At 43.0% G+C, this 25,550-nt stretch overlaps 1 protein-coding gene across 3 annotated transcripts in view; it reads left to right on the plus strand.

Annotated features, from left to right (window-relative positions):
- DOCK10 (dedicator of cytokinesis 10) overlaps positions 1–25,550 on the plus strand; it is a 199,583-nt gene that overhangs the window by 30,540 nt on the left and 143,493 nt on the right. The window contains exon 1 of one of the 3 annotated variants that reach the window (XM_063132213.1): positions 18,816–18,990. The exons of the other annotated variants lie outside the window; for them this stretch is intronic. Coding sequence (XP_062988283.1) covers positions 18,886–18,990 — 105 coding nt within the window. The 5' untranslated portion in view covers positions 18,816–18,885. Of the gene's footprint in view, positions 1–18,815; positions 18,991–25,550 lie in introns of those variants that run through there. 3 annotated transcript variants of the gene reach the window in all.

The following is a 25,550-nucleotide window of genomic DNA, read 5'->3' on the forward strand; positions in this document are numbered from 1 at the left end:
GGGTGAAACATATTCCTGTAATGAGAGCATTATCTTTAGTAAAAAACTTTTGGAACATCTGAAATAGCTGATTTCTGCACAAAAAACAGTAGTCTGGAAAGGACCTTAGAAACTATGCAGAATGTTTAACTTTCTTGAGGGATAAGATGTTCTCTTATCTTTGTAGATGTTAAACTCTTGGATACTTATGACACATAGCTAAAGACTGGAGATAAAAGAATGCTTAGTCCATGAATGAAGTTTGCAAAAGTGAGATGGTGCACATTGCTCGGTCCAGATGTACTGAATGCCTAGTTGAGCTGCCAGACACACACCCCCCCCCATGTAAAAATGCTTCAATCAAACACACATCAAATTAATTAGCTAACACCTGATCAAGCACTTACAGAACAGTTCCTGTTTTCACAGCAGAAGGGAAGGAGAAATGGTTGTCATGGGTAGTGGCAATGCCCAACACAATTAAGAACCTGATGTGCTTTCTATTAAAGGCAACGGAAGACCTACTTCACCGATTTCAAGGGCCAAGGGAGCAGAATTCAAATGAGTCATGGGTAAACATGAGGTTTAAAGGGCACAAAATTACTTGATCCATCCTGATGAACCTGTATTATCAAGCTATTCTAAACTTCCATCAAGAAAAAGCCCTTAGTGGCCAAAGTGTGAATGACATGTGAAAATTAAATTACTACCCTCTCTTTGGAAGTACAGGCATCAAGAGTTTTAGCCTTCAACATCTGCTTGATAAGCTCCCGTGGAAGGAAGCTTGGAAGGAAGGAAGGTATTATTATCATGTCCCTATAGAATTAGTCTTAATGACTGACTGTTGGCAACAATTAGATAGGAGCATGAGGACACTGATGGGTGGGGTGGGGTGGCTCAAATATGTGGTAGATAGCTAGATCCCAGAGGCAAGTGACTGAACTAATATACTGATCTAACTCTAGTCCTGAGTCAGGCCAGCTAATCTTTATGAAAATATGCTAAACTCCTCAATGGAAAAGTCAAATTCAATTCCTTATACAATCTGACTCATTTACTTGGCAGTACTTTTTTATTTTACTTGTTGTTGTTGTTTGGCATATAGCATGGGAGAAATGTACACTGAAGTGTCTCAGGCAGTGCTGTACCAGTATTTTCGCAGAATCCATTCTTTGCTCTGGGGGAGGGGACACATATACCCTGAAGAATACAGCCCTGTCTCCACCATGTCGATAACGTGATCATGTGCCACAAGCAAATGCAATGGCAGGCGAAGTAAGAGAAGTTTCAAGGTCACACATATTCTATCTTTTGTGTTTGTAGCATGATGAGCAGATGACACAAACTGCAATTTGTGGGAAATGGCTGTTTCAGTTTCTTGTTTTCGCTCCACTGACAGCATTTACACCTTTGATGGTGCACAGTAATGGAGGTTTAAAAATAACTTGTGTAGTAATTCAGAGCTGCACTCCTCTGTAGATGCACAGTCAAAAATAGCCACACACAAAATAACAAAGGAGGAGAATTTGGGGGGTGGGGGGTGCCTTTGAGCAACTTCAGCCTCCTTTTCCTGCTCTGGTTATACCTTCGGCATGCCATCTGGTGAGGGACACTCTCCCTCCAATGCCCTCTTTTCTCCCTCACTCTTGCAAGGTGCCACCAACCAAAACACTGCCTTCGCTCCCTCATCACCATGTCTTTCACTTCCTCTTGTTCTCTCCTATTCAGTGATAGCAGCAGCAAGGGACCATTTTATTAGGTGCCACTGTGATAGAATGAGTTTAAAAGGAAGAGGCCATTAGGGGTGGGGTTTTCTTGTCTGCAAGTGCTAGTAAAATCCTTGTAACAAAAGCACAAGGAATGAAAGGAGGAGGAACAGAAAGACATGGGTCGAGTTGGTGGGGGTGGACCTTTAAAGCCACTCTTACTGATAAGCGTTATAGTACTGCCAGGTCGGAACACATGGGTCTTTGTAGCAGATGGAAACTTCAAGCACTAGAAAAAGACATAATAAAAGTAGTTTGAGAAACAATGAAATATTGAGGGAGAAATAGCAGCAGGACAAGGGGTCAGGGTGTGTGTTGTGTGTCCTGCATGTGAGCCAGATGTTACATTTACACACAAAAAATGTCTCCCAGAAACCTCTGATGTTGCAAAAGATGCTGAAATGCATCTTTCAGCTAGTGTGCATTGCTGACAACGCTAGACGCCCAAATGTAGCGTCTAGCTCACATGGAACTGCTGGTGTGATGTGGTATGTGTGACTCCAGAGGTGCGGAGTGATGGCCTGGCAGCATTGCTGCTACAACCTCTGGTGAGATGGGAGATACAAAGGGGCTGGCCGAAGGGGAGGAATTGCAGTGGCTGTGGGTGAATATTGGTCTTGGTGCTGTGGACAGTATTCGTAGCCACCTTAATGCTACGATGTCCTTAATGATGTCCTTTGCCATAACTTTTTAGATATTCAGCTAACATAGTCCTCAGAGCAGGGTTAGCTGGGAAGACTCTTGAAAGCCTCCTCATATCTGAGTGGCTCAGCAGGGAGGAACCCCTGCCAAGTACGGGGAAGGGTATGGAGCCAAGACACAGTGGAAATCAGGAGAGTGGGCCTGGAGCTCAGAAGGCCTCTTCTTGGCTGCAAATAATGTTCTGGTTTTTCCCGCCAGGAATCAGCAGCTTGACCACAAGCCACATGAAGACCAAGAGGACATTATACATGGAGCACGTCACTTGCTACCATGGAGAGGCATCAGATGGCCTTTCCTTGGCTCTAAATGACTTCTTCCACCATTTTCCACACAGATTAATGGGGCTGTAGTTAAGTCCCATGAACCCCACTGGGAGATAACTCACAGAGGAGGCTCGTCACTTGTTACCCTCCACCCACAATTAAGCATTTATTTATTTATTTGGAATAGGAGATTGGGCAGTGAAGCAGTGCAGGTGGGGATGTGAGACCCATTTCAAGTCTGGCTCAGGTCAAAGGGGCCCTGTTCAGTTAAAAATGGAGCCAACCTATTCAAGCCGGCACGACAGGCTCCCCCTGGTTAAATACTTGCTCCATCTCTGAAAGCAATTCAGAGATGCAGGCAATTAGTTCAGAAATTAAATCAAGCTCAGGTTTTGGAATATATATGCCACTTTACACAAACCTCCCTCCCTCCCTCCCTCCCTCTCTCTCTCTCTTTCATTTCAATTGATAGAGAATAATTACAACACATATAAAATGGCTGAGATTACAAATTTATTTAGCCCTGTTTATTTCCTGGAGAATCAGCATGAGAAGGTGTGTGTGTGTTTGGCATAGGGCTCAGCTTTTATGATTGTTGGAAATGCAAATACAGATGCTTCACAGTCCACTGCAAATAAAGACAATCCGAAACATAATCAAATATCTCAAGAACGGTACAGCCCCGGGTTAGGTAGCTTTGCTTTTGAATGCCACAAAATGTATGGTAAATTGAATATCATTTATAAAGAACTTACGCATGGAAAAAGCAACAGCAAACTTGCTATCTCTACATGAGGCACATATGTCGATACTCCACAACCAGTGAAAGATTAAAATGCAACAATTGCAAACTTATCCCTCTAATTCATAATGACTCTAAACTATTTACTGCCCCCTGGGAGGAGAGAGTATAAAGCAGCCTTCTCCAACCTGGCTACTTCCAGATGTTTTGGAGTACTCCCAGCTATATTGGCTGGGGGATGCTGGGAGTTGTAGTACAACACATCTGGAGGGTGCCAAGTTGGGGGAGGCTGGTATAAAGAGTAGTCAAAGTCAATCTACCTGGTAATTAATATCTGCCACCGAGGTCCTTGTTGGAGTATCAGTATGTGTAGAGGTAAGGCAAATGATGACCCATGTTAAGTCCTATTCAATTGTGGCACCTGGATTTTGCAATTCTATCTTCAAGAAGGCTCAAACTTCACCTAGAGCATTGTTGGCTCTAGGTGAAGACCTAGGGTTGTTAGGCTCTGAGCTTTTATGCGTAATCTTTCCTCATTGTTGGAATAATCTAGCAAAACGTTCTTTGGTGAATTTATTGGAGTCCCTCTAGGCTGCACCAAAAGGGCATGCAAACAATGGCTATCTGTTGGAGATGTGACACTGAGAAGGGCATCTTATTTCACATGACTTGGCCGTGCCCAGTGATGCAACCCTTAGACAGAAGTATGCAAAGGTTTAAATAGGATTCCTTATTCCTCAAAATTGTTCTCCGTTTGTAGGGGTTAACATTTGTTGATGTTACCCTGTTAAGGAGTGCTATTGGTGACTAACAGAACTTGGAAAGAGATATTTACTCCTAAAATGGACTGCTTGATTTGATTTCTGCCCTTGCATTCAGGAAGAAAGTAATGTCTAATTGAAAAATTAAGCCAGACACTACTTACTGTTCTATTTCCATAAGAACATGTGTCTTGGGATCCATTAAGAAACCTGCAACTACCACCAATCTAAAAAAGAAGATGTAAATGCGTGAATGATATCTAATACAAACTGCCTCCTCTTCCTTTATTCTTCCTTTCTTGGCACTTATTTTTCTCCATTTGCTTCCATATCCTTCCCCTATAAACCTCCTGTTTCTCAGCTGTTACATTCCATATTTCAAGTTTGTTGTTTGTTTAATCATTTGTTTGCATGCATGATAAGCAAAAGGTTCTGTAATAAAAGTTCTGGGCCAGATTTGGGATTTGACTAAGCACCAGCTCATTGCCTCTGGGCCTTGTTCCTCTGTCCTTGTCACTGCAGATATCACAGAAGGGGCCCAGCAACTGGGTCTGTAGATTGAACTGGATCCAGTTCTGGACACTGCACTTAAGAAGGATGCAAACAAGTTGGAAGAGGTTCAGAGAAGGTCAACCAAAATGGTCTGCAGTATGGAAACAAGTCCCATGTGGAAAAGTTAAAGGGCCTATATATGAGAATAGAAGATTGAGAGGGGACAGCCACGCCACAGGGCCTAATGCAAATTCACCTGCCACACCTACTCTAGCACTGCTCTTCCAAATTCAGCAAACATCTGGGTAGATTTTTCTTTTTCATTTTTTATGTAGTATTAATGTGTTTCATTTTTGTTTTTACTGTATTTTATTTTATATTATTTTTGCAAACATCTGGGTAGCGTTGGTGATTTTATTTAAGATACTGCAATGAATGTGATTACTGCCAACTTTGGGGATACTTTTTTCTAATCCTAGAATTTCTAATCCTAGAATTGCATTCTGAATAAATTTACAATGAAACTCTGTGTGTGTGCGCACGTGCATGCATGATCCCCATGTCTTTTTTAAAAAGTACTGGTGTAATGCTTAAGCTTGTTATTGCTAAAGCATGTTCTGCCCTTCTAAACTAATGTTACTTTCTGGGCTCAGCAAAGCCATGCTAAGCATCTGTTCTGTGTGTGAGCATGCAGAGATCCTGTGTGCAGGCATGCTCGTATCACACTGCTTCGTATGAGAAACTGTGGGACATAATAAGGTTTTATTAAAGTCCCCTAATACCCGTAAAGTCCCCTCATACCTGATGCCCAGTTCAACTCCCATTCTCACAGCCTAGCACTAGCTTGTATAAAAGACTGGTTGCTGCAAATTGTTCCCAATGTCACAACGAGAGAGAGAGAGAGAGAGAGAGACCATAGCTAGAAGGGGTGAAACCCGGGATGATCCCCAGGATCATCCCTGTGCATTCAGAGGATGCACAGGGGATCCTGGGATCAGGGAGGGATGATCCCTCCTTTGCCCTGGGATCTTGCCCTCCCTTTTAGGCCCAGAACATGTGTCCGGGCGCTGCAGTTTGTCCCAGCTCCTTGCGATTCCTCGCGAGGACACGGGACCCGCGCACAAGGCGCAACGCTCCTCAGGAGTACTACGCCCATCGTGGCTGGTGTGGGGGGAGTGGGGGAAGTAATTTTTTTAAAAAAAATTACAAGTTTTGTGCACAAGCGTTCATGCGCTGCTTGCCCTATAACTGTAAAAAAAAAAAATGACGGATGCGACGCCTTTCCGTCTGAAGTCATTGCATGCCGCGTGTAAACAGAGGGGGGATCTCGCGATAAAACCATCACGAGATCTTCACCCCTCTGTTGTGGACTAAGAGGTAGGTCTAGCTAAGGCCATAAAGATTCGCAACAATTCTGTATATAATTGTTGTGAATATCTCATGCTCCATGGGGCCGACCACACTGCCTCAGAACTTGAAGGATTGACATTATATGTCTGCACAAAGTAGCTCCTTCTTTGTTCATCCAGTTCTATTCAACTTCCCAGAATCTTTGTCGCTCACCTCAATCCTGGTGTCTCTTCACTCATTTTAAAGTTTATGGCTTTCTGTTTCTACTGAGAAAGCAGAACTTTGCTAATGGCTGAACTTGCAGGATTTCTCGTCCATTTTGAGCAAGAGGGGGAAGAGAAAACATATTCTCAAGTGTTCCAGCTTGGTTTGCTGGCTGAAAGTTATTAGGATGAGATCCATACATGTACCTTGCCATTTCAGTGATTGTTTGAGCCAAACCAATTTCTCCTACAGAGGTGTGCTGCGGATACCAATGTACAAAAGCCCTCCTTCCTTTATGCAAACCCTGAAAGGGCAAATCCTAACACCAGTATTTCTGTGTCAGAGATGCAGGACGTAGGTTGAGCTATGCTGCCTTCCAGTTGGCCTTCACGCTATTTGCTACAATTGTATTTTTCATCTTTATACCATTTGTGTGTCTGCCTATATATATCTAGACACACGTTCCAAAGGCATTTGGAGGGAAAGGAAATCTTAGAATGCTTTTGTATGATTAAGAGAAAATGCTCAAGGTACTTTGCAGCCTCTGGGGCGGGGGTGGGATGGGGAACAAAAGAATCTCTACTTTCAGTGAACTCAGCACAGCTTGAGGGATCCTGTGTTAAATCTCAAGTCTGTCAGGACATTTTGCCTTGGCAGTTCTTTCATAGTGTTATGTGAGAAGCTTTCAGAAGTCCGTCAGTGTTGGTGGTATGGGAGAAAACAAGGACAAATACCAACTTTGTTAATGCTGTGGTTCTTCATTGGTAGTCACTGGGAATGTCTGCATAGCTTGGCAAAGAGCTTCTGCTTTCCTTTCCATTCTTTATTGCCAGACACCACTGGCTTTTCACTACTTTGCTAAGTGAGAGTACAGAGCAGCTGCCCTTCTGTAAGTCTTCAAAACAGCAGACTATCTAAATGAAAGCCAGTTCTGACACCTCTTCCAACATTCTGTCACACCGTAGGGTGACCAAGAAACGGATCCTGTGATGGGCTATGCACAGGGCCGGATTAAGGCCAGCTGATGCCCTAAGCACAGCCCAATAATGGTGCCCCCTTGGCCCTTCCATTGCTTAGCCAGTAAGACGTTAAGACTCAATAAGTGCTGAAGGTGAAATAAGACATTAAAAACTCAGTTTTCTTCAAGGCCATTCCCCATGCCAATACACACAACTATATTAAATATAAACTTTTTTTATTATATTTATTTAACACTAAATAGCAGCAAGCAATATAAGCCCATTACTTACTTATAACTAGGGCAAAAGAAAAAATACAAATTTTCATCACTGCTTTATGCATTTTTTTAAAAATAAAACTGTTATAAGGGGAAAATGCAAATGTAAAAAATTCTTAGAATATGCTGCTAGGCCCTTTCTATGAACCTGGAATTCCTTAAAATTAGATGGCTACAGCTATGGTACCAGTACTCTGTGGTCCCCCCTTCCCTTAGTGCCCTAGGCACGTGCTTATATCTAGGGCTGTTCTCCGCTTCGCTTCGGATCGGAGAAGCAGAAGTGAATTGGGGTGTTTCACCGCCCCTTAAGGCGGAGGCGAAGAGGATTGGGGGGCAGCGGAGCGTTGCAGAGTGGATCAAGATGAAGGCGGATCCTTCGCCTCGATCCGGAGTTCCGAAAAAAAGGTAAGGGGGCCTTACCTGGCGCTGCCACTGCTGTGGAGCTCCAATTCAGATCCAGAGCTCTGCAGTGAAGCGAAGCAGACCACTGGTGGATCGGCGCAGAGTGGACCCTATCCGGAAGTTGCGGATCAGGATCCAAAGCAGATCAGGGGGTCCGTGCATAGCCCTACTTATATCGCTTAAGAGTTAATCCAGGTTTGGCTATGCAGATAGGAGTAGGCTGTGTTACTAACGGCCTGGGTCACCAGGGCAGGGAGTGGCACAAAGCCCTCAGAGTCCGTCCTTTTACTTCCTTCTACTAAATGAACATTTTCCATTCTCCTTCATATGGGGAAAACTAACCCAACTAGCATGCGGTTGGATAAGCACCTGCTTACTGGGTGACCTGGCAACACCCTTTAAGAAGGAATTCGTGATATGAGCAACGCTCCTCCTGAAAGCAGCTGTGAGGAATGGGCAATTTGTGATCATCAGCAGATGAACTACGCCTGAGTATTGACAGGGTGTGTGTGTCCCTGCTGGTACTCTTGGACCTCTCAGCAGCTTTCGATACCATTGACCATGGTATCCTTCTGGATCGCCTGAGGGGATTGGGAATTGGAGGCACTGTCCTTCGGTGGTTCCAGTCCTACCTCTCGGGCAAGTTCCAGATGGTGATGTTTGGGGATAGCTGCTCCTCAAAAAAGGAGCTGCTGTGCGGTGTACCGCAAGGTGCAATCCTTTCCCCAATGCTATTTAATATTTACATGAAACCGTTGGGAGAGATCATCCGGAGGCATGGGGTGGGGTGCTATCAGTATGCTGATGACACCCAAATATATTTCTCTATGCCTTCAATAACAGCGTCAGCTAAGGATAGTGTATCTCCTCTGAATGAATGCTTGGAGGTGGTAATGGGCTGGATGAGGAAAAACAAACTGAAGCTGAATCCGGACAAGATGGAGGTGCTCACTGTCAAAGGCCACAACCTAGGTTTGGAGGTGTGTCAACCGGTTCTGGATGGGGTAACACTCCCCCTGAAAGACTGTGTTCGCAGCTTGGGGGTGCTTCTGGATCCGTCGCTCCAAATGACAGCCCAGATAGATGCGACGGCCAGGAGTGCCTACTATCAGCTTTGGCTGATACACCAGCTGCACCCCTTCCTAGAGTTGGAAGACCTAAAGACGGTAGTGCACGCACTGGTAACTTCGAGGCTTGACTTCTGTAATGCGCTCTACATGGGGCTACCTCTGTGCCTAGTCCAGAAACTTCAATTAGTCCAAAATATCGCAGCCAGGCTGGTCACTGGTACACCTAGGGGTGACCACATTACACCAGTTTTAGAATCTCTTCACTGGCTGCCGATCAGTTTCCGGGCGAAGTACAAAGTGTTGGTTATTACCTTTAAAGCCCTACATGGTTTGGGTCCAGGCTACCTGTGGGATCGCCTTCTCCCGTGCAATCCTCCCTGCACACTCAGGTCCTCTGGGAAGAATCCACTTCAGCTAGCATAAACTAGATTAACAACTGTTACCCAGAGGACCTTCTCTTCTGCTGCTCCCAGACTGTGGAATGGCCTGCCGGAGGAGATTCGTCAACTTGACAGTCTTTTAGAATTTAAAAAAGCAATAAAGACTGATCTATTCCGGCAGGCCTATCCAGTGAAATTTTAGAATGTTTTCAGGATGTTTTAATCATGTATGGTATGTTTTAATTCGTTTTAATGTGTATTTTATCTCATGTTTTTATACTGTTTGTTTTACACTTTGAATTGTTTTAGTTTTTGTGAACCGCCCAGGGAGCTTCGGCTGTTGGGCGGTATAAAAATGCAAATAATAATAATAATAATAATAATAATAATAATAATGTAGGATGTGTAAAGGGGGCACAGAGCATTCCCGCCCATCCCAAATGCATCTTCTGGTTGGGAGAAGAGGGTTTTCTTGCTTCCTTCTCAGGGCCAGAAGGCTGTAGTTAATTTGAGCCAAGAGGAGCCAGGGCCAAGTTTGGAAAAGTACCCTAGTCATGATCCTTGCTACATGTAAGAGTGGAAGAAGTGTGGAAGAAGAACTCTCCACCCCACGTCATCATAACAGTCTCCATAGGAATGGCCCTACGAGATTCCCAAAATGCAGTCTGGATCCACATCGACAAACTAGTTCTAGCAGTTTTCATCTCCATGAGGAGCAGGACTTTTGTAAAGTTAATGAATATTAACCAAGTCACTCCAAAATACTTTGCATTCCAACAGGGATAGCTATATCATTGCTTGGAAAATCCAACCTCCCCACACACTCCTGTGAGGATTGCAGCTAAGCTAAGATCGGAAGGAATGGGGAATCCTGAGGGCTCTGGCAGGGGGCATCATAGTCCTGCTAATCAGTACATCATGTGTCTTTGACCCAGCAAGAACTAGCTACACTAAAATGCTGGGAAAGGCTAGAACTGTTTATTTGTTTATTGCATTTCTATACCACTCAGACATGCACAACACTTGATTGGACATTAGATATTTATTTAATCGGGATCTTTATTTAATCAAGATATTTATTTAATCGGGAGCAAAAACTGCATTCAGCATTATTTGATGGTTGCAAAAGGTGGGTGCATTCTATGCAAGACTCTCTTAGACGTTTTGCATCATTGCCAAAACAATGCTGCAAACTATTAGGCTACTACAATCAGCTCCGAATGTTACATGATAAAGAGCTGTGGGAATTATTTGTTGCAATCAGCAATCAAGAGGATTAAAAGATCTCCTATGTAGCAGACAGGCAGACATAATTAGCTATATAATTTTTTTAAAAAGGGTCTCAGGAACAAAGCTTACATCAGAATACTTGCATCAGAATTCTAGTCCTTACTGATGGTCTGTGTGAAAAATGGGTGTTGAACTGTAATCATGACACTTGCAGAGGATCAGAGCCCTCCAGTTTTATGCCACATTGTAACTGGGGGTGGGGGTGTCTTCACGTTGCTGAGTGGGCACAGCATTCCCCCCAAACCCCGCGCTTTTACTCCTGTGGGGTTGCGCCTGATAAGCCCCATGGCACAGTTTATGGCTGAGTTCCACCCACCCTCTCTCCTTGAGACAGGGTGAGGAGGAGGAGGCGGTGGCAGCAGTAGCAGGTGGTGGTGGAGGAGAAAATATTGGAGGAGGAGGAGGAGGTAGTGGTGATAGCAGCAGCAGCTCAAGGAAGGAGGAAATATTGGCAGAGGCAGCTGGCAGTGGGTAAATTGGGGTTTTTTTTAGCAGGAGAAGGAGGCGGTGGTAGCTCTGGGGAAGAAAATAAACTCTTCTCTCCATGAGTTCCGGCGTCCATTGTACTTGCTGGCCAACCCCCCCTCCCTCTGCCCGGGCGGATGGTGACCAATTAGGGGTTACCATCCACCAGTAACGCCCCCCCATCCCGAGCAACTCCAGAGCGAGAACAAACCGATGGAAGAGCTGGGTTGCCCTCACTCTGGCTGGAAAAGTCGGGTTAAGTCGCAGACTTTCCAGCCCTGCATTTTTGGTTCTTTGCCCCAGGGCAGCTTCAAATCTGTGGCTGCATCATCTAACCAATGCCACGCAGATCTGGCGCCACCCCAGGGCAAAGAAGACATCAAAACAGCTTTCGGGATAAAATTAAAAGGTCTCTTGTTTCCTGCAGCTCGCCTTTTTTAGCTAGAGAAATAAATGGTCAGGGTGAAATGATATGCATATTTTATTATTATTATTAACAATTATTATTATTATTATTATTATTATTATTATTATTACTATTATTATTTATATAGCACCATCAATGTTCATGGTGCTGTACAGAACAAAATAAAACAAAATACAAAACACCCTGCCATATGGCTTACTTTCTAAAATCACAATAACAAGCAAACAGGGAGGGGAAAGTCCTACTTAGACAGAGAAAAGTCCTACAACTCCCAGCATGTCCCTAGCCAATATGGCTGGCTGGGGGAATGCTAGGAGTCATAGGATTCTTCTGTCTAAACAAGGGGCGTTGCTAGACCTACCGGGTGTTCCGTCGTTGAGGAGCGGTGAAAGCGGCTTTTCCCGTTCAGCCGTGACGCCTCATGATCCACACCTGCCTTCGATTTATGGCGGAAGTTTGCGCCGGTTGTGCTGCTGCCGCCGCGAGCACGGTTGCGCAGCCACACCGGCCTGATTGCCGCGGGTTTTTTTTTCGCTCGCTGCACGGTTTGCGCACGTCCGAAAGACCGCAAACTTGCGCAGCCGTCAGCGATGCCGCCGCCGGCCCTGGCGGCGGCAGCGGCGGCAGTGCCAGTGCCAGCTGAAGTGCTGCTGGTGCTGTTGAGGGTCAACATTGATGCGCTCACTTCCTGATGGGGGTCGTGGCGGGTGTCATATGACCCGAGGTCAATCGTCTGCATGGCCACTCTGTGCCTACATCTCCCATCATGCCTCTGAGGTGTCGGCGGCGATGACCGCCTCTGTGCCCTGTGCCCCATCCCAAGGAGCCAACCCACATCTGGCCGTAGCCATGGCAGCAGCCCACAAACAGCTCTGCCCTCTGCCAGCCTGGTACCCACACTAACAGGCAGCGTACAGCACCGCCATTATGCGGCCACGGTAGCTGCCCACCGCAAGGAGTCACCAGCCACTTTTGCGGTCCTCCGTTCCTGCGCAAACTGTCACTGGGGAAATAAAAAAAAAAAGCCGCTCCGCCGCGCTGCCCCAGCTGGCGGACTGCGCGCAAATGGCGGAGGCGGCTTGACCGAAGCCGCTGACCACTCCCCCTTAGCACGCCTTTTCCTGACCAGTGCCGACCGCAGTGACCTCACATCCTCCCACACGTACTCCGAATTACCGCGGGACAGCAGGAAAAGGCGCACTACAACTCACTTTTTTAAAGTCGGGAGAAAGAGGCTTCACCGCGGGATAACGGCGGATCCTCGTGAACGTCATCTGGAAGCCTCGACGTGGCTGCGGAAGGTAACGCGCGCTACAGCCTCGTCTAGTAACGCCCAAGGATAGGATTGCAGTCTAAATTAACAAAACAAAACAGGGACCACTATTAGCAAGGGGGGGGAGTCCAAATTTGTTCTGACTACATTGTGCTAATTCATTTACCTTACATGCTGTTGCCTCTATTTTTTAAAAAAAACAGTTGAAGATATTTATCAAAAAGATTCTATACACAGTAACGAAATTAATAAAGTGAACTTTTGTAAACCGCCCAGAGAGCTTCGGCTATGGGGCGGTATATAAATGCAATAAATAAATAAATAAACAAACTGTTGAGAGTTTTACCCTTTTAAGTAACACCCATCAAAGCTAGAAGGATATAGAGCACAGCCACAGTGTGACGGAGAACAGAAAGCAGAAGTTGACGATGGGAATAATTGGAGCAAAGTGTAAGATAGTTTTAAACAGAATGCAAGCACAGCCAAAATAGCGACTGTTCTTTTTGATCTTGCAAAGCTTATTTTTCACATACAAGCTTTGTATGGTGAATTTGACATTGGGGAGGGGGTGTTGTTCATCTATTTCCATGGATGACCACCAAGAGAAGTATGAAAATGCATCTCTTTGACCTTCTTCTTCATGGGATTTTTAGAATTCTGAAATGGTATTGTGATGTTCAGCTGCCTATTATGTATTAAATGTAAATATTTGTCAAGTTATTGTTTATATTATGCATAAAGTTCCAGGTAGTAGTAGTAGTTGTTGTTATTATTATTTTTATTATTATTATATTTATTTGTATCCCGCCTTTTGCACAATACTGGGCCTCAAGGTGGCCTTACAAAATTTAAAACATATGCATTTTAAACCTAGGAAATTTACAAATAAATAAATAAATAAAATATTTTTTTTTAAAAAAATTACAATATTAAAACATTAAACGTTTAAAACACACAACAATTTTACAAGACCTTAACATAGATGGAGGACCAGATTATTCTCCAAAGGCCTGTTGGAACAAACAAGTTTTTGCCTGCATCCAAAAGCACATCAAGGAGGGAGCCAGCCTAGCTTCCTTGGGAAGAGAGTAGGCCTCAATGTACTTACTATTTGAATCCACAGGTTGGGTTCGTAAGGGTGGGGGGTTGAATGCTTGAGTGCTGGTTGTATGGTGTGGGGGAGTGCTTGGACTGGCTGTGTGAGAGTGGGAGGACCTGTAGAATTGTAGCTGTTTATATAGAGAGAGTTAAGTAAGGGGTATGATATGAGACAGAAGGGTGTGGATTATGATTCTATGAAGTGAAGGGTAAAAGTGGAGTTAAGTTGAGTGAAGGTGTATGAATATATGATAGAAGTGGATGATTATAAGAGAGTTAAAGTGTATGATTCTGTGAGAGGCCGATACTGAATAGGAAGGTTTGGTGTGGGTTATTGTGCTTTAGAATAGATAGTAGTATTCTATAGTGGAACATTTTAAAGAAAACTGATAGAAACCATTATGCTTAGGAACCTTGTAAACCATACGCATTTGAACGGAGGAAACCAATAAGCTTATGTACACACACTTATTTACGTTAATGAATTCAAACTACATTTAAAAACAACTGGTGTGGTCTGTGGAGGAGTGACTGAGTAGAGAACAATTAATGGTGACAGTGGAATGGGAAACTGAGGGCCAGGTTGCTGGGCTGTGGAGCCTAAAGAATAAAGGAGAGACAGGAGCAGCAGCAGTAGGCCTAAACCCTCACACATGTAATTAGCACAGGGAGGATTGAAGTGGTCCTGGGTGCTAGTGGTGTGGATAGTTCTGTCAGGCAGCTTGTGGGCATCTCAGGTGAAGCCAAGATGACACAGGTGGGCAGGACATCACAGGTGTCCACATAATTGAGTTACTTAAGGTCAAGGGGGACTTCCTACCCTAAATGGTAAGGAACAACACTGTCATATGGGCAGAAGGTATTTCAAGGTATCTCAAAATGTATAGCCCTGAAGAAGATGCTGATATCATATATTGCTTATACCATCATTTATCCGTAACAAATAGTTATTGTGTGTGTGGGATGTGAACTCAGAAAGATGGTGTCGTGTTTCCAATCCCTCCCACCAAGGAGCGAGACTATAAAGAGGTCTGCTAAATAATCTACAAATTTTTAATCAGCAAATAAACATCTATTTGCACTTCAGGAGAGCTTAAATTTTAGGGACTTTCTTCTAGGCTAACACCTGGCTAAACTAAGTGAGACAATTATCCTTTCAACAAAAGGACAATTGTCCTTTCTCTAAGCCCCCTTTAACTTCAAGGAGGTTTCCTCTGAAGAAGCCTTCGATGAGAAGCTAGCTGAGCCGATAATTTCTCGCCTTCTTTTTGCTCTTCCTGTTTGAGTCTGCGGCGGACTCTAGGATCAGCCAACTCTGAAGTTGTGAACGGCCCAGAGAGCTTTGCCTATTGGGCAGTATAGAAATGCAATAAATAAATAAGTCTCTTCCCCCTCTGTAGATTGCTGATTTCTCACAAATTGTGAATTGTTAATGTTCTCACTGATAAGGTCTAGCGAAGGTTCATCCCCAGCTGGTGAAGAGCTTGGGAAAATCACCTCCCCCACTTCCCATGTGGGCTGTTACGTTTCTCGCCATGTCTCTTCCAAACCGATAGCCTGAAACTTCTTCCCCATCCTAAGAAGAAGAAGCCTGATCATGGCAGATGACTGATCATGACAGGAAGCAGAATATTTGCATATACAGCACTTAGCTTGAAATTATTGAACAAGATATTAATGAAGTGCAGATAACATACCAGCTATCCAATTTATGTTTATGTTTTATATTGCAGAAAAGAGCAAATACTAATTCAGGACAATTCCCTGTACAATATTTTAGCATGTTACATTTTTTTGTTATGATTACATAACCAAACTGTACTGCCTGTACTTCCTCTTGGAAGCACCTCAGACTATACAAAAAATAATAATGAACTGTAATAAAACTGCCTGCAGATTCAAAATTAATATCCAGTAGTTTGAAAATGGAATGTCTGTGGGTTACCACCAGTAAATAAGAAAATATTTTGTTGGTATACATCACATAGTCAAACTATGGAATTTGCTACCACAAGATGTAGTGATGGCCACCAATTTGGATGGTTTAAGAGGGTTAGATAAATTTCTGGAGGAGAAGGTTATCTACAGCTGTGAGTCCTGATGGCTATGTGCTACCTCCATTATCAGAGGCAGTATATTTATGTACAGCAGTTGTTGGGGAACATGGGTGGGAAGGTGCTGTTGCAATCAAGTTCTGCTTGTGGGTTTCCCGTGGGTAGTTGGTCAACCACTATGTCAATAGAATGCTGGACTAACTAGATAGACCCTCTTCTTATGTTCTGGAGAGACTATGAAACAGAGAAGTTTTTTTTTAAAAAAAAAAACCCTATCACACTACATAGGTGTATTCTTTTTACAGGTAACATTATGACTGTCAGGCTTTATTCCATCTCTTCATCTGTGCCTTCACTTCCCAGCAACAAACACCACAAGCTTGACAAGAGGAATCCATTCAAAGGAACCCTTGAAGTCAAGGGGGTGATTAAACCACCAGCCTTCTCCAAGGAAATTATTTATGGGTTAATTTATGGGTTATTTATCAACAAACCACAATGACCGTGGGCTCCAGCTTGCATATCCTGGAGGGGAAGGCTATCAATAGCTACTAATCCTGATGGCTATGTGCTGCCTCCAGTATCTGAGACAGTAAGCCTATATTGCACCGATTGCTGGGAGGGTGCTGTTGCACCATGTCCTGCTTGTGGGTTCCTGGTTGACAGCTGGTTGGCCATTGTGTGAACAGAGTGCTGGAATAGATGGACCTTTGGTCTGTTCCAGCATGGCTCTTCTTATGTTTTTATATGTTCTTATGTTCAGATGATGCTATAGTGGTGCAGAAAGTTGATGCAGTTTCCATATCCTGGTCCAGTCATTGTCATTCATAATTGGGCTGTGAGATGATGTCATGGACATCAAGAAACTCTCCACCTCCTTAGTATGGACATTTGTGGTGTGAAGCTCCCTGAGCTTTTTTCAGCCTAGCCACCAAACTTTGGCTTGTTTTTCTGCAAGCTGGTCAATTAGATTTCCATCGAGTCAGGTCAGCTTGTGGATTTTCCATTTTTAAAAATTTGTATGAAAATAAATTTGCAAATTGCAGCTGTAATTTTTGTAATTGGCGACAGCAATTTGCACAAATTTGTTTTTATTCAAGTAAAAGAAACTCAGAAAAATTCCTGGATTTTGAGGAAAATCACACAGTTTAGGTTGACCATATGGAAAGGAGGACAGGGCTCCTGTATCTTTAACAGTTGCATAGAAAAGGGAATTTCAGCAGATGTCGTTTGTATGCATGCAGCACCTGGTGAAATTACCTCTTCATCACAACAGTTACAGCTGCAGGAGACCTGCCTAGTGTGACCAGATACAAAAGAGGGCAGGGCTCCTGCAGCTGTAACTGTTGTGATGAAGAGGTAATTTCACCAGGTGCTGCATGCATACAAATGACACCTGATGAAATTCTTTTTCTCTCTACAACAGTTAAAGATACAGGAGCCCTGTCCTCCTTTTCATATGATCATCCTAACACAGCTTGATCAGCAAATGCAAGTCAAGGTGAGTGTTCAGCAGGAGTCCGCCAGGCCTAAAAAGGACCAGATTTCACAGGACATCCATAGGGCAGCCTTCCTTGCTCTTTAGTTGCACCAGTTTTAAAATCTCTTCACTGGTTGCCAATTAGTTTCCGGGTGATGTATGAAGTGTTGGTTATCATCTTTAAAGCCCTACATGGTTTGGGTCCAGGCTACCTGCAGGCCTTCTCCCGTACAATCCACCCCGCACACTCAGGTCCTCTGGGATGAATCTACTTCAGTCAATCAAAGTTAGGCTGACAGGTATTACCCAGAGGACCTTCTCTTCTGCTGCTCCCAGACTGTGGAATGGCCTGCCAGAAGAGACTTGTCAACTTTACAGTCTATTAGCATTCAAGAAAGCTATCAAGACTGATCTCTTCCAGCAGGCCTATCCAGTGGAATTTTAGGATGTTTTTAGGATGTTTTAACAACGTATATTATGCTCTTAATTCAGTTTTATGTATTTTATATATACTGTTGTTCCCCGCCTCGATCAAAATGGAGAGGTGGGTAAGAAATGAATTTTATTATTGTTATTATTTAGTTAATCTCTCCTCTCTCATCTCACACTATTGCCCCGCTCGTGCTCTTCGCTCCTCTGATGCCATGTTTCTCGCCTGCCCAAGGGCCTCTACTTCCCTTGCTCGGCTTCGTCCATTTTCGTCTGCTGCCCCTTACGCCTGGAACGCTCTTCCAGAACATTTGAGAACTACAAGTTCAACCGCAGCTTTTAAAGCTCAACTAAAAACTTTTCTTTTTCCTAAAGCTTTTAAAACTTGATGTTGTGCAGACTTCTACGGTTACTTTCTACTGTTAGTTTTTCCCTACCCTGTGCCTGCTTACCCTACCCTGTACCTGTTTGCATTCTCTTCCCCTCCTTATTGTTTTACTATGATTTTATTAGATTGTAAGCCTATGCGGCAGGGTCTTGCTATTTACTGTTTTACTCTGTACAGCACCATGTACATTGATGGTGCTATATAAATAAATAATAATAATAATAATAATAATAATAATAATAATAATAATAATAATTACAGATTGAGTGGAGGTGGCACAGGTTCTTCTAATCATAGTTTTCATTCTTTCTCTTTAGCTGGATTTTCTTTTGAGTAGGCATGAAAAGGGCAATGGGAAATATTTTGCCTACGGCACTGTCCCTTGTAAGATTTTATTTGTGGCTTATCGAAACACCATTTTTCTAACTTACTCACAGGAAGCAATGAGTTATTTCTAATCGTATTGGGGTAGAGTTTTTTTGTTGGTTTTTTTTTTTTTTTTTTTTGGTGAGTGTGTGGATAATACTTCCCCTTCATGCAGCATGACTAAAACCTTCACTTCACTGAAGCTGGCAAAGGGGAGCACATTTTTGTAACACGGATTTCTTTGCTGCTTGAGTTTCTACTGACATAATGAGTTTTCGAGGCAAGGTATTTAGAAGGGAGCCCAGTGAACTTTGGAAGAAAAGAAGGACAGTGAGGCGAGTAAATCGAGGAGAAATCCACAGGTTGAGCTGTGTATGTATATCTACTATACTCTTTTTCTAGTTCTTTTCTCATGCAAGTTCTCCATTTGAAGGGTTGGTGGAAAGAGCAGAACTTGGACTAGAATTCATAATTGATCTCAGCATATAAATCAAATTAATTCAATAGAGCTTGTGGAAAAGGGCATCAGGATTTCAACCCATTTCAGTTAAAATGGAACAAAATCAGCTTAAATCTAGTTCCCCCCCCCATATTATCTGTGTTTTTAGATATTCTCATTTGTCTGTCACATAAGGGTGAAAGAAAGAGAAAAGGGAAGAGGGAACGAATAATATTAAAGAGAGTTTTGGTTTGCACTTCATAATGAATGAATTATGTTTATTCTGAATGAGAAGGTATGCATGACCTTTGCTTACCTGTCAAGTTGAAGGAAACGTTATGTAATAAAAGTATGGTTTTAATCTTGGTTATTAGCCATCTTGGTTATTAGAAATTTGACATATAGACTGATTTTCACATGATTTCATTTCCCGCATGGATACAAAATATAGTTAAAATACCTCTCCTTCCTGATAATCAGGCTTAGAAAAATGAAGTGTTTAAGAAGTACTGGTCCTTTAGGCTGGTTTGTGTATTGTGTGTTTACTAGGAATGTACACTGTATTTTGTTGAAATCCCAAGCAGGAGCAGAATTGGACCACTTTGGTCCAGTTCTGTTGGGTCCTGAGGCAAAGCAGGCTTCCCTCGGAAGTCAGCAGAGGCCTATCTGCTTCAAAGCAAGTCTTCATAACTGAATTGTGTTCCAGATTCGATATGCGTCCACAGACTTCATGTCTCCAAGTTGGGGGTTTTTTTGGTTTCATTTCTCTAAACCCTGCAGAAATGGCTGGTTGGGAGTGCTGTTTAATGACTGACAGCTTTATCTTCTATTCTTTGGGCACACTTTACGATGGGCTCCAATTACTCTGCTTTGGGAGAAGACAAGGATGTGACCAGGAGGGGAGGCTTCAACCTGACCCCTCCCTGCACACAAGCATGCAGTGTTCGCTTCATGAAATTCTCTTTCCTCACTCCCCACCCCTATTTGTGGGAGGGTTTAACAAAAGAGAACGTCTGCATTGCCACCAGTTGAGACTTTTTCTTTGTTAATCCCCTGAGGAAGTGTTTCGGGGAACTAAATGGGGATGGGGAAGGTTTAATCCTTCTCTTTCAGTGCGCAGTGGTTCCAAACCAAATTAGGGCTGCATCTGCTTATACTAAAGAGAAAGCTAACCTTCTGCTACATGTTTTGCAATTAGAACTATGTATATTTTTCTCTAAAGTGCTGTATTTCCAGTCTGAATTGGACCTGTGCAGCCACTTTATATATCAAAGAGATGAGAGATCCATTCATGGGGAAGGATCAGGGCTCAGTGGTAGAGTGCATGTGTTGCATGCAAAAGGCTTCATGGTGATCCCTAACATCTCAAATTGATTAAGGTGGTAGAAGATGGGGAAAGTCTCTACCTGAGACCCTGGAGAGCTGCTGCCAGTCAGAATAGACAAGACTGGGCTAAATGGCCTGGGTAATGGCCTGACCTGGTATAGGAGGTTTCTAAAGTTTCTATGTTCATCAAATTTGGATCCCTGAATCTGGAGGGAGAGAAGGAGGGTGATAGTACTAGCAGTGATGTGAGTCTTGGGAGCACTGAGCAGATCTTTGAATCACCCCCATCATTACTGTATTCCAGCTAAATTCTCTTAAAAATATTTCACTTTTCAAAACTGAAGGAATGAGGAAAAATAAGTAGATACAAACATATTGGTTTAATTTGCATATAGTGATTTTGCAGAGAAACACTTCTTGAAAGAAGCAGACACCCCAATCTAGTGAGGAAGATAGCAGTGTGAAAGGCACTTATATGTACGCAGCCAATCTGGGTGCCGATGTGCGTGGCTGGCTGCATAGAAATACGCATCAGCCTCCATGAATTGGCTGGTTGCATGTCTTGGTGCAGATGATAAGGTGTGTTGCATCCCCATCCACCTAGTTACCCCCACAGAAGGGCAGCTCTGGGGCAGAATGTTTTCGTTCATTTCATTCATTTCTTATTTTTCTTTACTGCCTCGTAGCCAAAGCTATCTGGGTGGTTCACAAAAATCACAGTATATAAACTATAAAAGCAATTCATGAATGGACGTAAACAGCAACATATATGCAAAACAGTTTAAAACAGTCAGCCAGAGACAATCCAGATCCTGATCAAAAATACTTGTTCTATGCTGCCAAATGCCTGAGAGAAGAGAGAAGTTTAACCTGGCATCAAAAAGATGACAATGTTGGCACCAGGCAGGTCTCATTGGGGAGAGCATCCCTTGTTGCTGCCCTCCAAGCCTCCCAGGTCGGTGATGAACAGTGGTGTACCGATCAGTTCAGGCTGGGATGTTTTGTATGGGCACATTATATTTTGAAAAAGTCACATCGTGGTTTGAAAACAAAATACAGAGCGCTAAAAGTAACAACGTTGCTTTTTTTGCTGCGGTTCTCTTTCCTATGCATGATAGGCTGTTGTAAACTTGTCTATTTAAACAGGAAAGCAATGTGCTCTGAATTTTCTTCCTCTTAAGTTTGGGTTAAAATAAGATACAGTCACTGTGGTATGCTATTCTGTCAATGTATTTTTCAGCAGCATATTTAGCCTCAAGGAAAGTGCTTAAAACAGGGATTTCCTTGACTTCACTTCTGCAGTTCATAGTTTCTGTCTTCCCACCCAATATTTCACAACTAGAGCACACTCAATACCTGCCCTAGAGGCATATCTGCTGGCAATATACATTTAGCCTTCTTTTCTTTTTCATTTTGGCCAGAACAGCTGCAAATATCCTCATCTGAGAATCCACAGCGATGGTGATTTTAAGAGCATAACAGAATGCACGGCATAATTCAAAATCATTCCCAGGCATTTGTATCTTTTTTAAAAAAACTGTTTTAGAATATAAACATGGAACATCACCATAACTTCTATAATTATCTTTAATTTATTTATGCTGGTTTTGGGGTGAACTGGATGCACTTCGTTGGATTCTTCTTTGTCAACAACAAAAAATGAAACAGTGAATTTGTTACTCCATGCTTTGAACATGTTTTTATTTGGTGGTTGCTGGTGGGGTAGATCGCTTTGCAAAACCACTGGTAGCCCCTGCATGGCACTAGAGTGGAGAGAGGAAGTACCCTGGGGGATGGCATTGAAGGTTGTGCAGCCGGCAACCTGTGCCCTTGTCGGAGGGCTTATCTACACCAAGCAGGATATTCCACTATGAAAGCAGTATGAAAGTGGTATATAAAAGGCAGGATCTACACTACTGCTTTACAGTGGAACTGAAGTGTCCTGACAACTGTTTGGGGTCCATGACACATCTACACCAATCAGGATATAACACTATGAAAGTGGTGTGTGGTATGTATCATGGGCCCCAACAGTTATCAGTACACTTCAGTTCCACTGTAAAGCAGTAGTGTAGATCCTGCCTTTTATATACCACTTTCGTAGTGGGATATCTTGCTTGGTGTAGATGAGCTCAGTGTGACTGCATACTTGATAACCATGGACTTGTTTTCTCCCATCAGTGGTTTCACCTATCGAACTCTCTCATCAGCCAGCACCATGTGTATTCAGTGTGTGTGTGTGTGTGTGTGTGTGTGTGTGTGTGTTTATTAAAAATGATCCTACCAGTCAGTTGATAATGGCTGAAGTTAAAAAAAAAAAAAGTGGAGAGTTTTACATTCAATTTTAAGTCCCTGGTATGGACAGCTGTAATCACTTTCAACAACAGAATACTGAATGAACAGATGAAAACTCTGTTTGCATTGTACTTTCCATTCGGTCAAATATTATGATTTTTTTAAATTTAGGCATTAGCATAACTAGAGCAAAACGTAAGCAAAAGCTGAAGGAGCGTTTCAGGCTTTTTCTTAAAGAATAGAATATGTCTTAGGTGTTAGTTATTCACATTTAAATAGATTTGATTGTATTGTGACTCATGAGTGCAATCTCAGGAGAATCTGTTTGATATATGTGTGATATATATATATATATATATATATATATATATATATATATATATAAAATTCAGAGTATCTCAGGTTTCTAACAAATGTTAACGATGGGAGAGAATGATCAAAAGGTGGTAGCTGCAATTATTATTATTATAACACAATGCCTCTATATTGATTTACACATGTATTACTATTTTTTGACTCTTGATTATGAAAAGCTTGCTGACATTTGAATCCACTGTCTGTGCGTATCCTCCTGGGGACCAAAGTCCATGCATCCCTATCACTTCCAATTATGCTGCTGTGATGTGATAACTGCGTGGCCAATTTAACTGAACCAACCCTGAAGCTTCCTTGCACTTTCTTAGCAAATTCAAGTTGTTGGTAGAAGCAATTAATCCTCAGTTTCACAAAGCATTAATGTGATCTCAATGTTCTCTAGGCAGTTTTAGGGCAATCCTATCCCTGCAGTCTTGCAAAATGTTTTCCGTGCCAGAGCACAGGACTATAATAAGCAGACTTCCTTCTTCTATGAGCCGGTTTGTGGTAAATGTTGAGAGAAATGTGATATTTGATACGGAATTTGGGCTCTTCGCCTCAATGAAAAGAAAAAAGGAAAAAAAGAAGAGCCATAGCAAGCAGGGAATGCCTCCCTGTATTTTATTCTCTCTCCTTTGTGATGTCATTGCAATATATGTTTTCTACCCCCTGGCAGAAGCAGACATTGATGTGGAGCAGAGGGTGGGAAAGAGACAGGCCCAGTTCAGCTGTCACAGTAACCAAGATTCTGGAGAAGCCTGACTTGTCGAGATCAAGCAAACCTGCTGGTGCAAATTGTCCAATGGTTCCTGCCTGGTTCCTCAGCTAACAAACCATCCTCCGTACATAGTTTGTTTATCAAGGCATCCAAACAATACCCAAACAAGCCAGAGTCATAAGCCATGGTTTGTTGTTGGCTTAGTATTCTGCTTTGTTTGGGAGAAACAAGCCATAATCCCCAGGTTGGGTGTCATGAAAAGCAAACTATGGGTGACTTTTTTTTTTTTAAGTGATCCGAATAAGCAATCCTATGGTCCCTATGCGAGCATTCCAGGGACCATAGGATGGTTTGGGAAAATCCGTTCAGAAGTCACAGAGAATGCTCAGACCTCAGAAGGGGGAAATGGAAATTTGACCCCACCCCTTCACAGCTGGCAAGAAGAGAACCATGCGCCTCTCTGAGGTTGAAAAAACGAGCTCGTATAGGGGAGAAGGGGGGCATTCTGGTGGGCGGGGGGACCAGAGAAGCCAGGATATGATTTATCCTAAGCCTCCTCCAGCTTCCTTCCCTGCCCCTCCAAAGCATCCTTGCTAGACAGGCTGAAAAGCCCATCTAGCAAAAAGGTAGGAGGTGGGATGTAAAGATCAGCATCACTGTTCCTGTCAGCCTGCCAGCTTCAGTCTGGCAGAGCACAGGAATTATAGAAGTCTTTGAGTTCGGAGTCTTCCAAGCAGTCCTATGCACTGGCAGGATATATATTTCCTCAGCTCCCCCCCCTTTTTTTGTGTGAGTATTAGACATTGTTACTTCAGCTTTCATACATGGAAAGTATGCACAGCTCTCAGTCATTGGTTTGGAACTGCAGTGCTACAGTGGCTTTTAACCACGAGTAAATCATACTATTATTTATTTATTTATCGCATTTTTATACCGCCCAATAGCTGAAGCTCCCTAGGCAGTTCACACAACTTCATTGACAACAGCCTGTCTTACAGTGCATTCTTGAATATTCTTTTGCATTTCTTCAACGTTCCATCATTTTATATTAACACAGACTTGATATGGATCAAAGGCTGAAAGATCTTTATGGAAGATGAAGGGGTCTCTTTGGCTTTGGCCTCTAAAGCACAACAACAGCAGGGCCATGAGTAGAACGAAAAGGAGAAGTTGGGGTTCTGCCTGTTGTCCTGCTCTCCCCCATGTTAGGACTGGGGTGTTTTCATTTCGTGATGAAAGTTGAATTTTGAGGATGCAATTCTCAAATGGCTCAATTGTGCGGCTTTGCTTTGTGTTATACAGCTGGCTGTTCGGCTGATCTAAAAATGCTGAGCAGTTTAGGTTTAGGTTTTTAATAATTGGGGTTAGAAGTGAGTTCCTTTCCTCACGCCTTATCATGATTTTGACAGAGGGTTTGTGTGAGCTTCTCTGTTGCTGTATGAGAAACTAAAGCCCTGTGCGACAACGTACATTTCATTTCTGTTTCACGTTTTATGTGTATGTGCTGGTGGCCTTCTCCTTCTTACTCTTTTGTTAGGCACATGGACAGGCAGCAGTGGGGTATTGCATTTGGGGCTCATTTTGGGTTGCCCCGATAGCCTTCTTCCATTCTATACCCAGTTATTTCCTCTGAGAGATTTACTTTTGAATAAGCAAACAGAGAATCAAGCTTTTAAGAAATTTGACTTAGTTCACTGGTCCCTATGCATGGGTCCCCAGATGTTGTTGGACTGCAATACCCATCATCCCTGATCATTGGTCATGCTGGCCAGGGATGATGGGGGTTATAATTCAGCATCC

The sequence above is a fragment of the Elgaria multicarinata genome, chromosome 8 (assembly GCF_023053635.1).
Source record: "Elgaria multicarinata webbii isolate HBS135686 ecotype San Diego chromosome 8, rElgMul1.1.pri, whole genome shotgun sequence".
In the NCBI taxonomy this organism is placed as follows: Eukaryota; Metazoa; Chordata; class Lepidosauria; order Squamata; family Anguidae; genus Elgaria; species Elgaria multicarinata.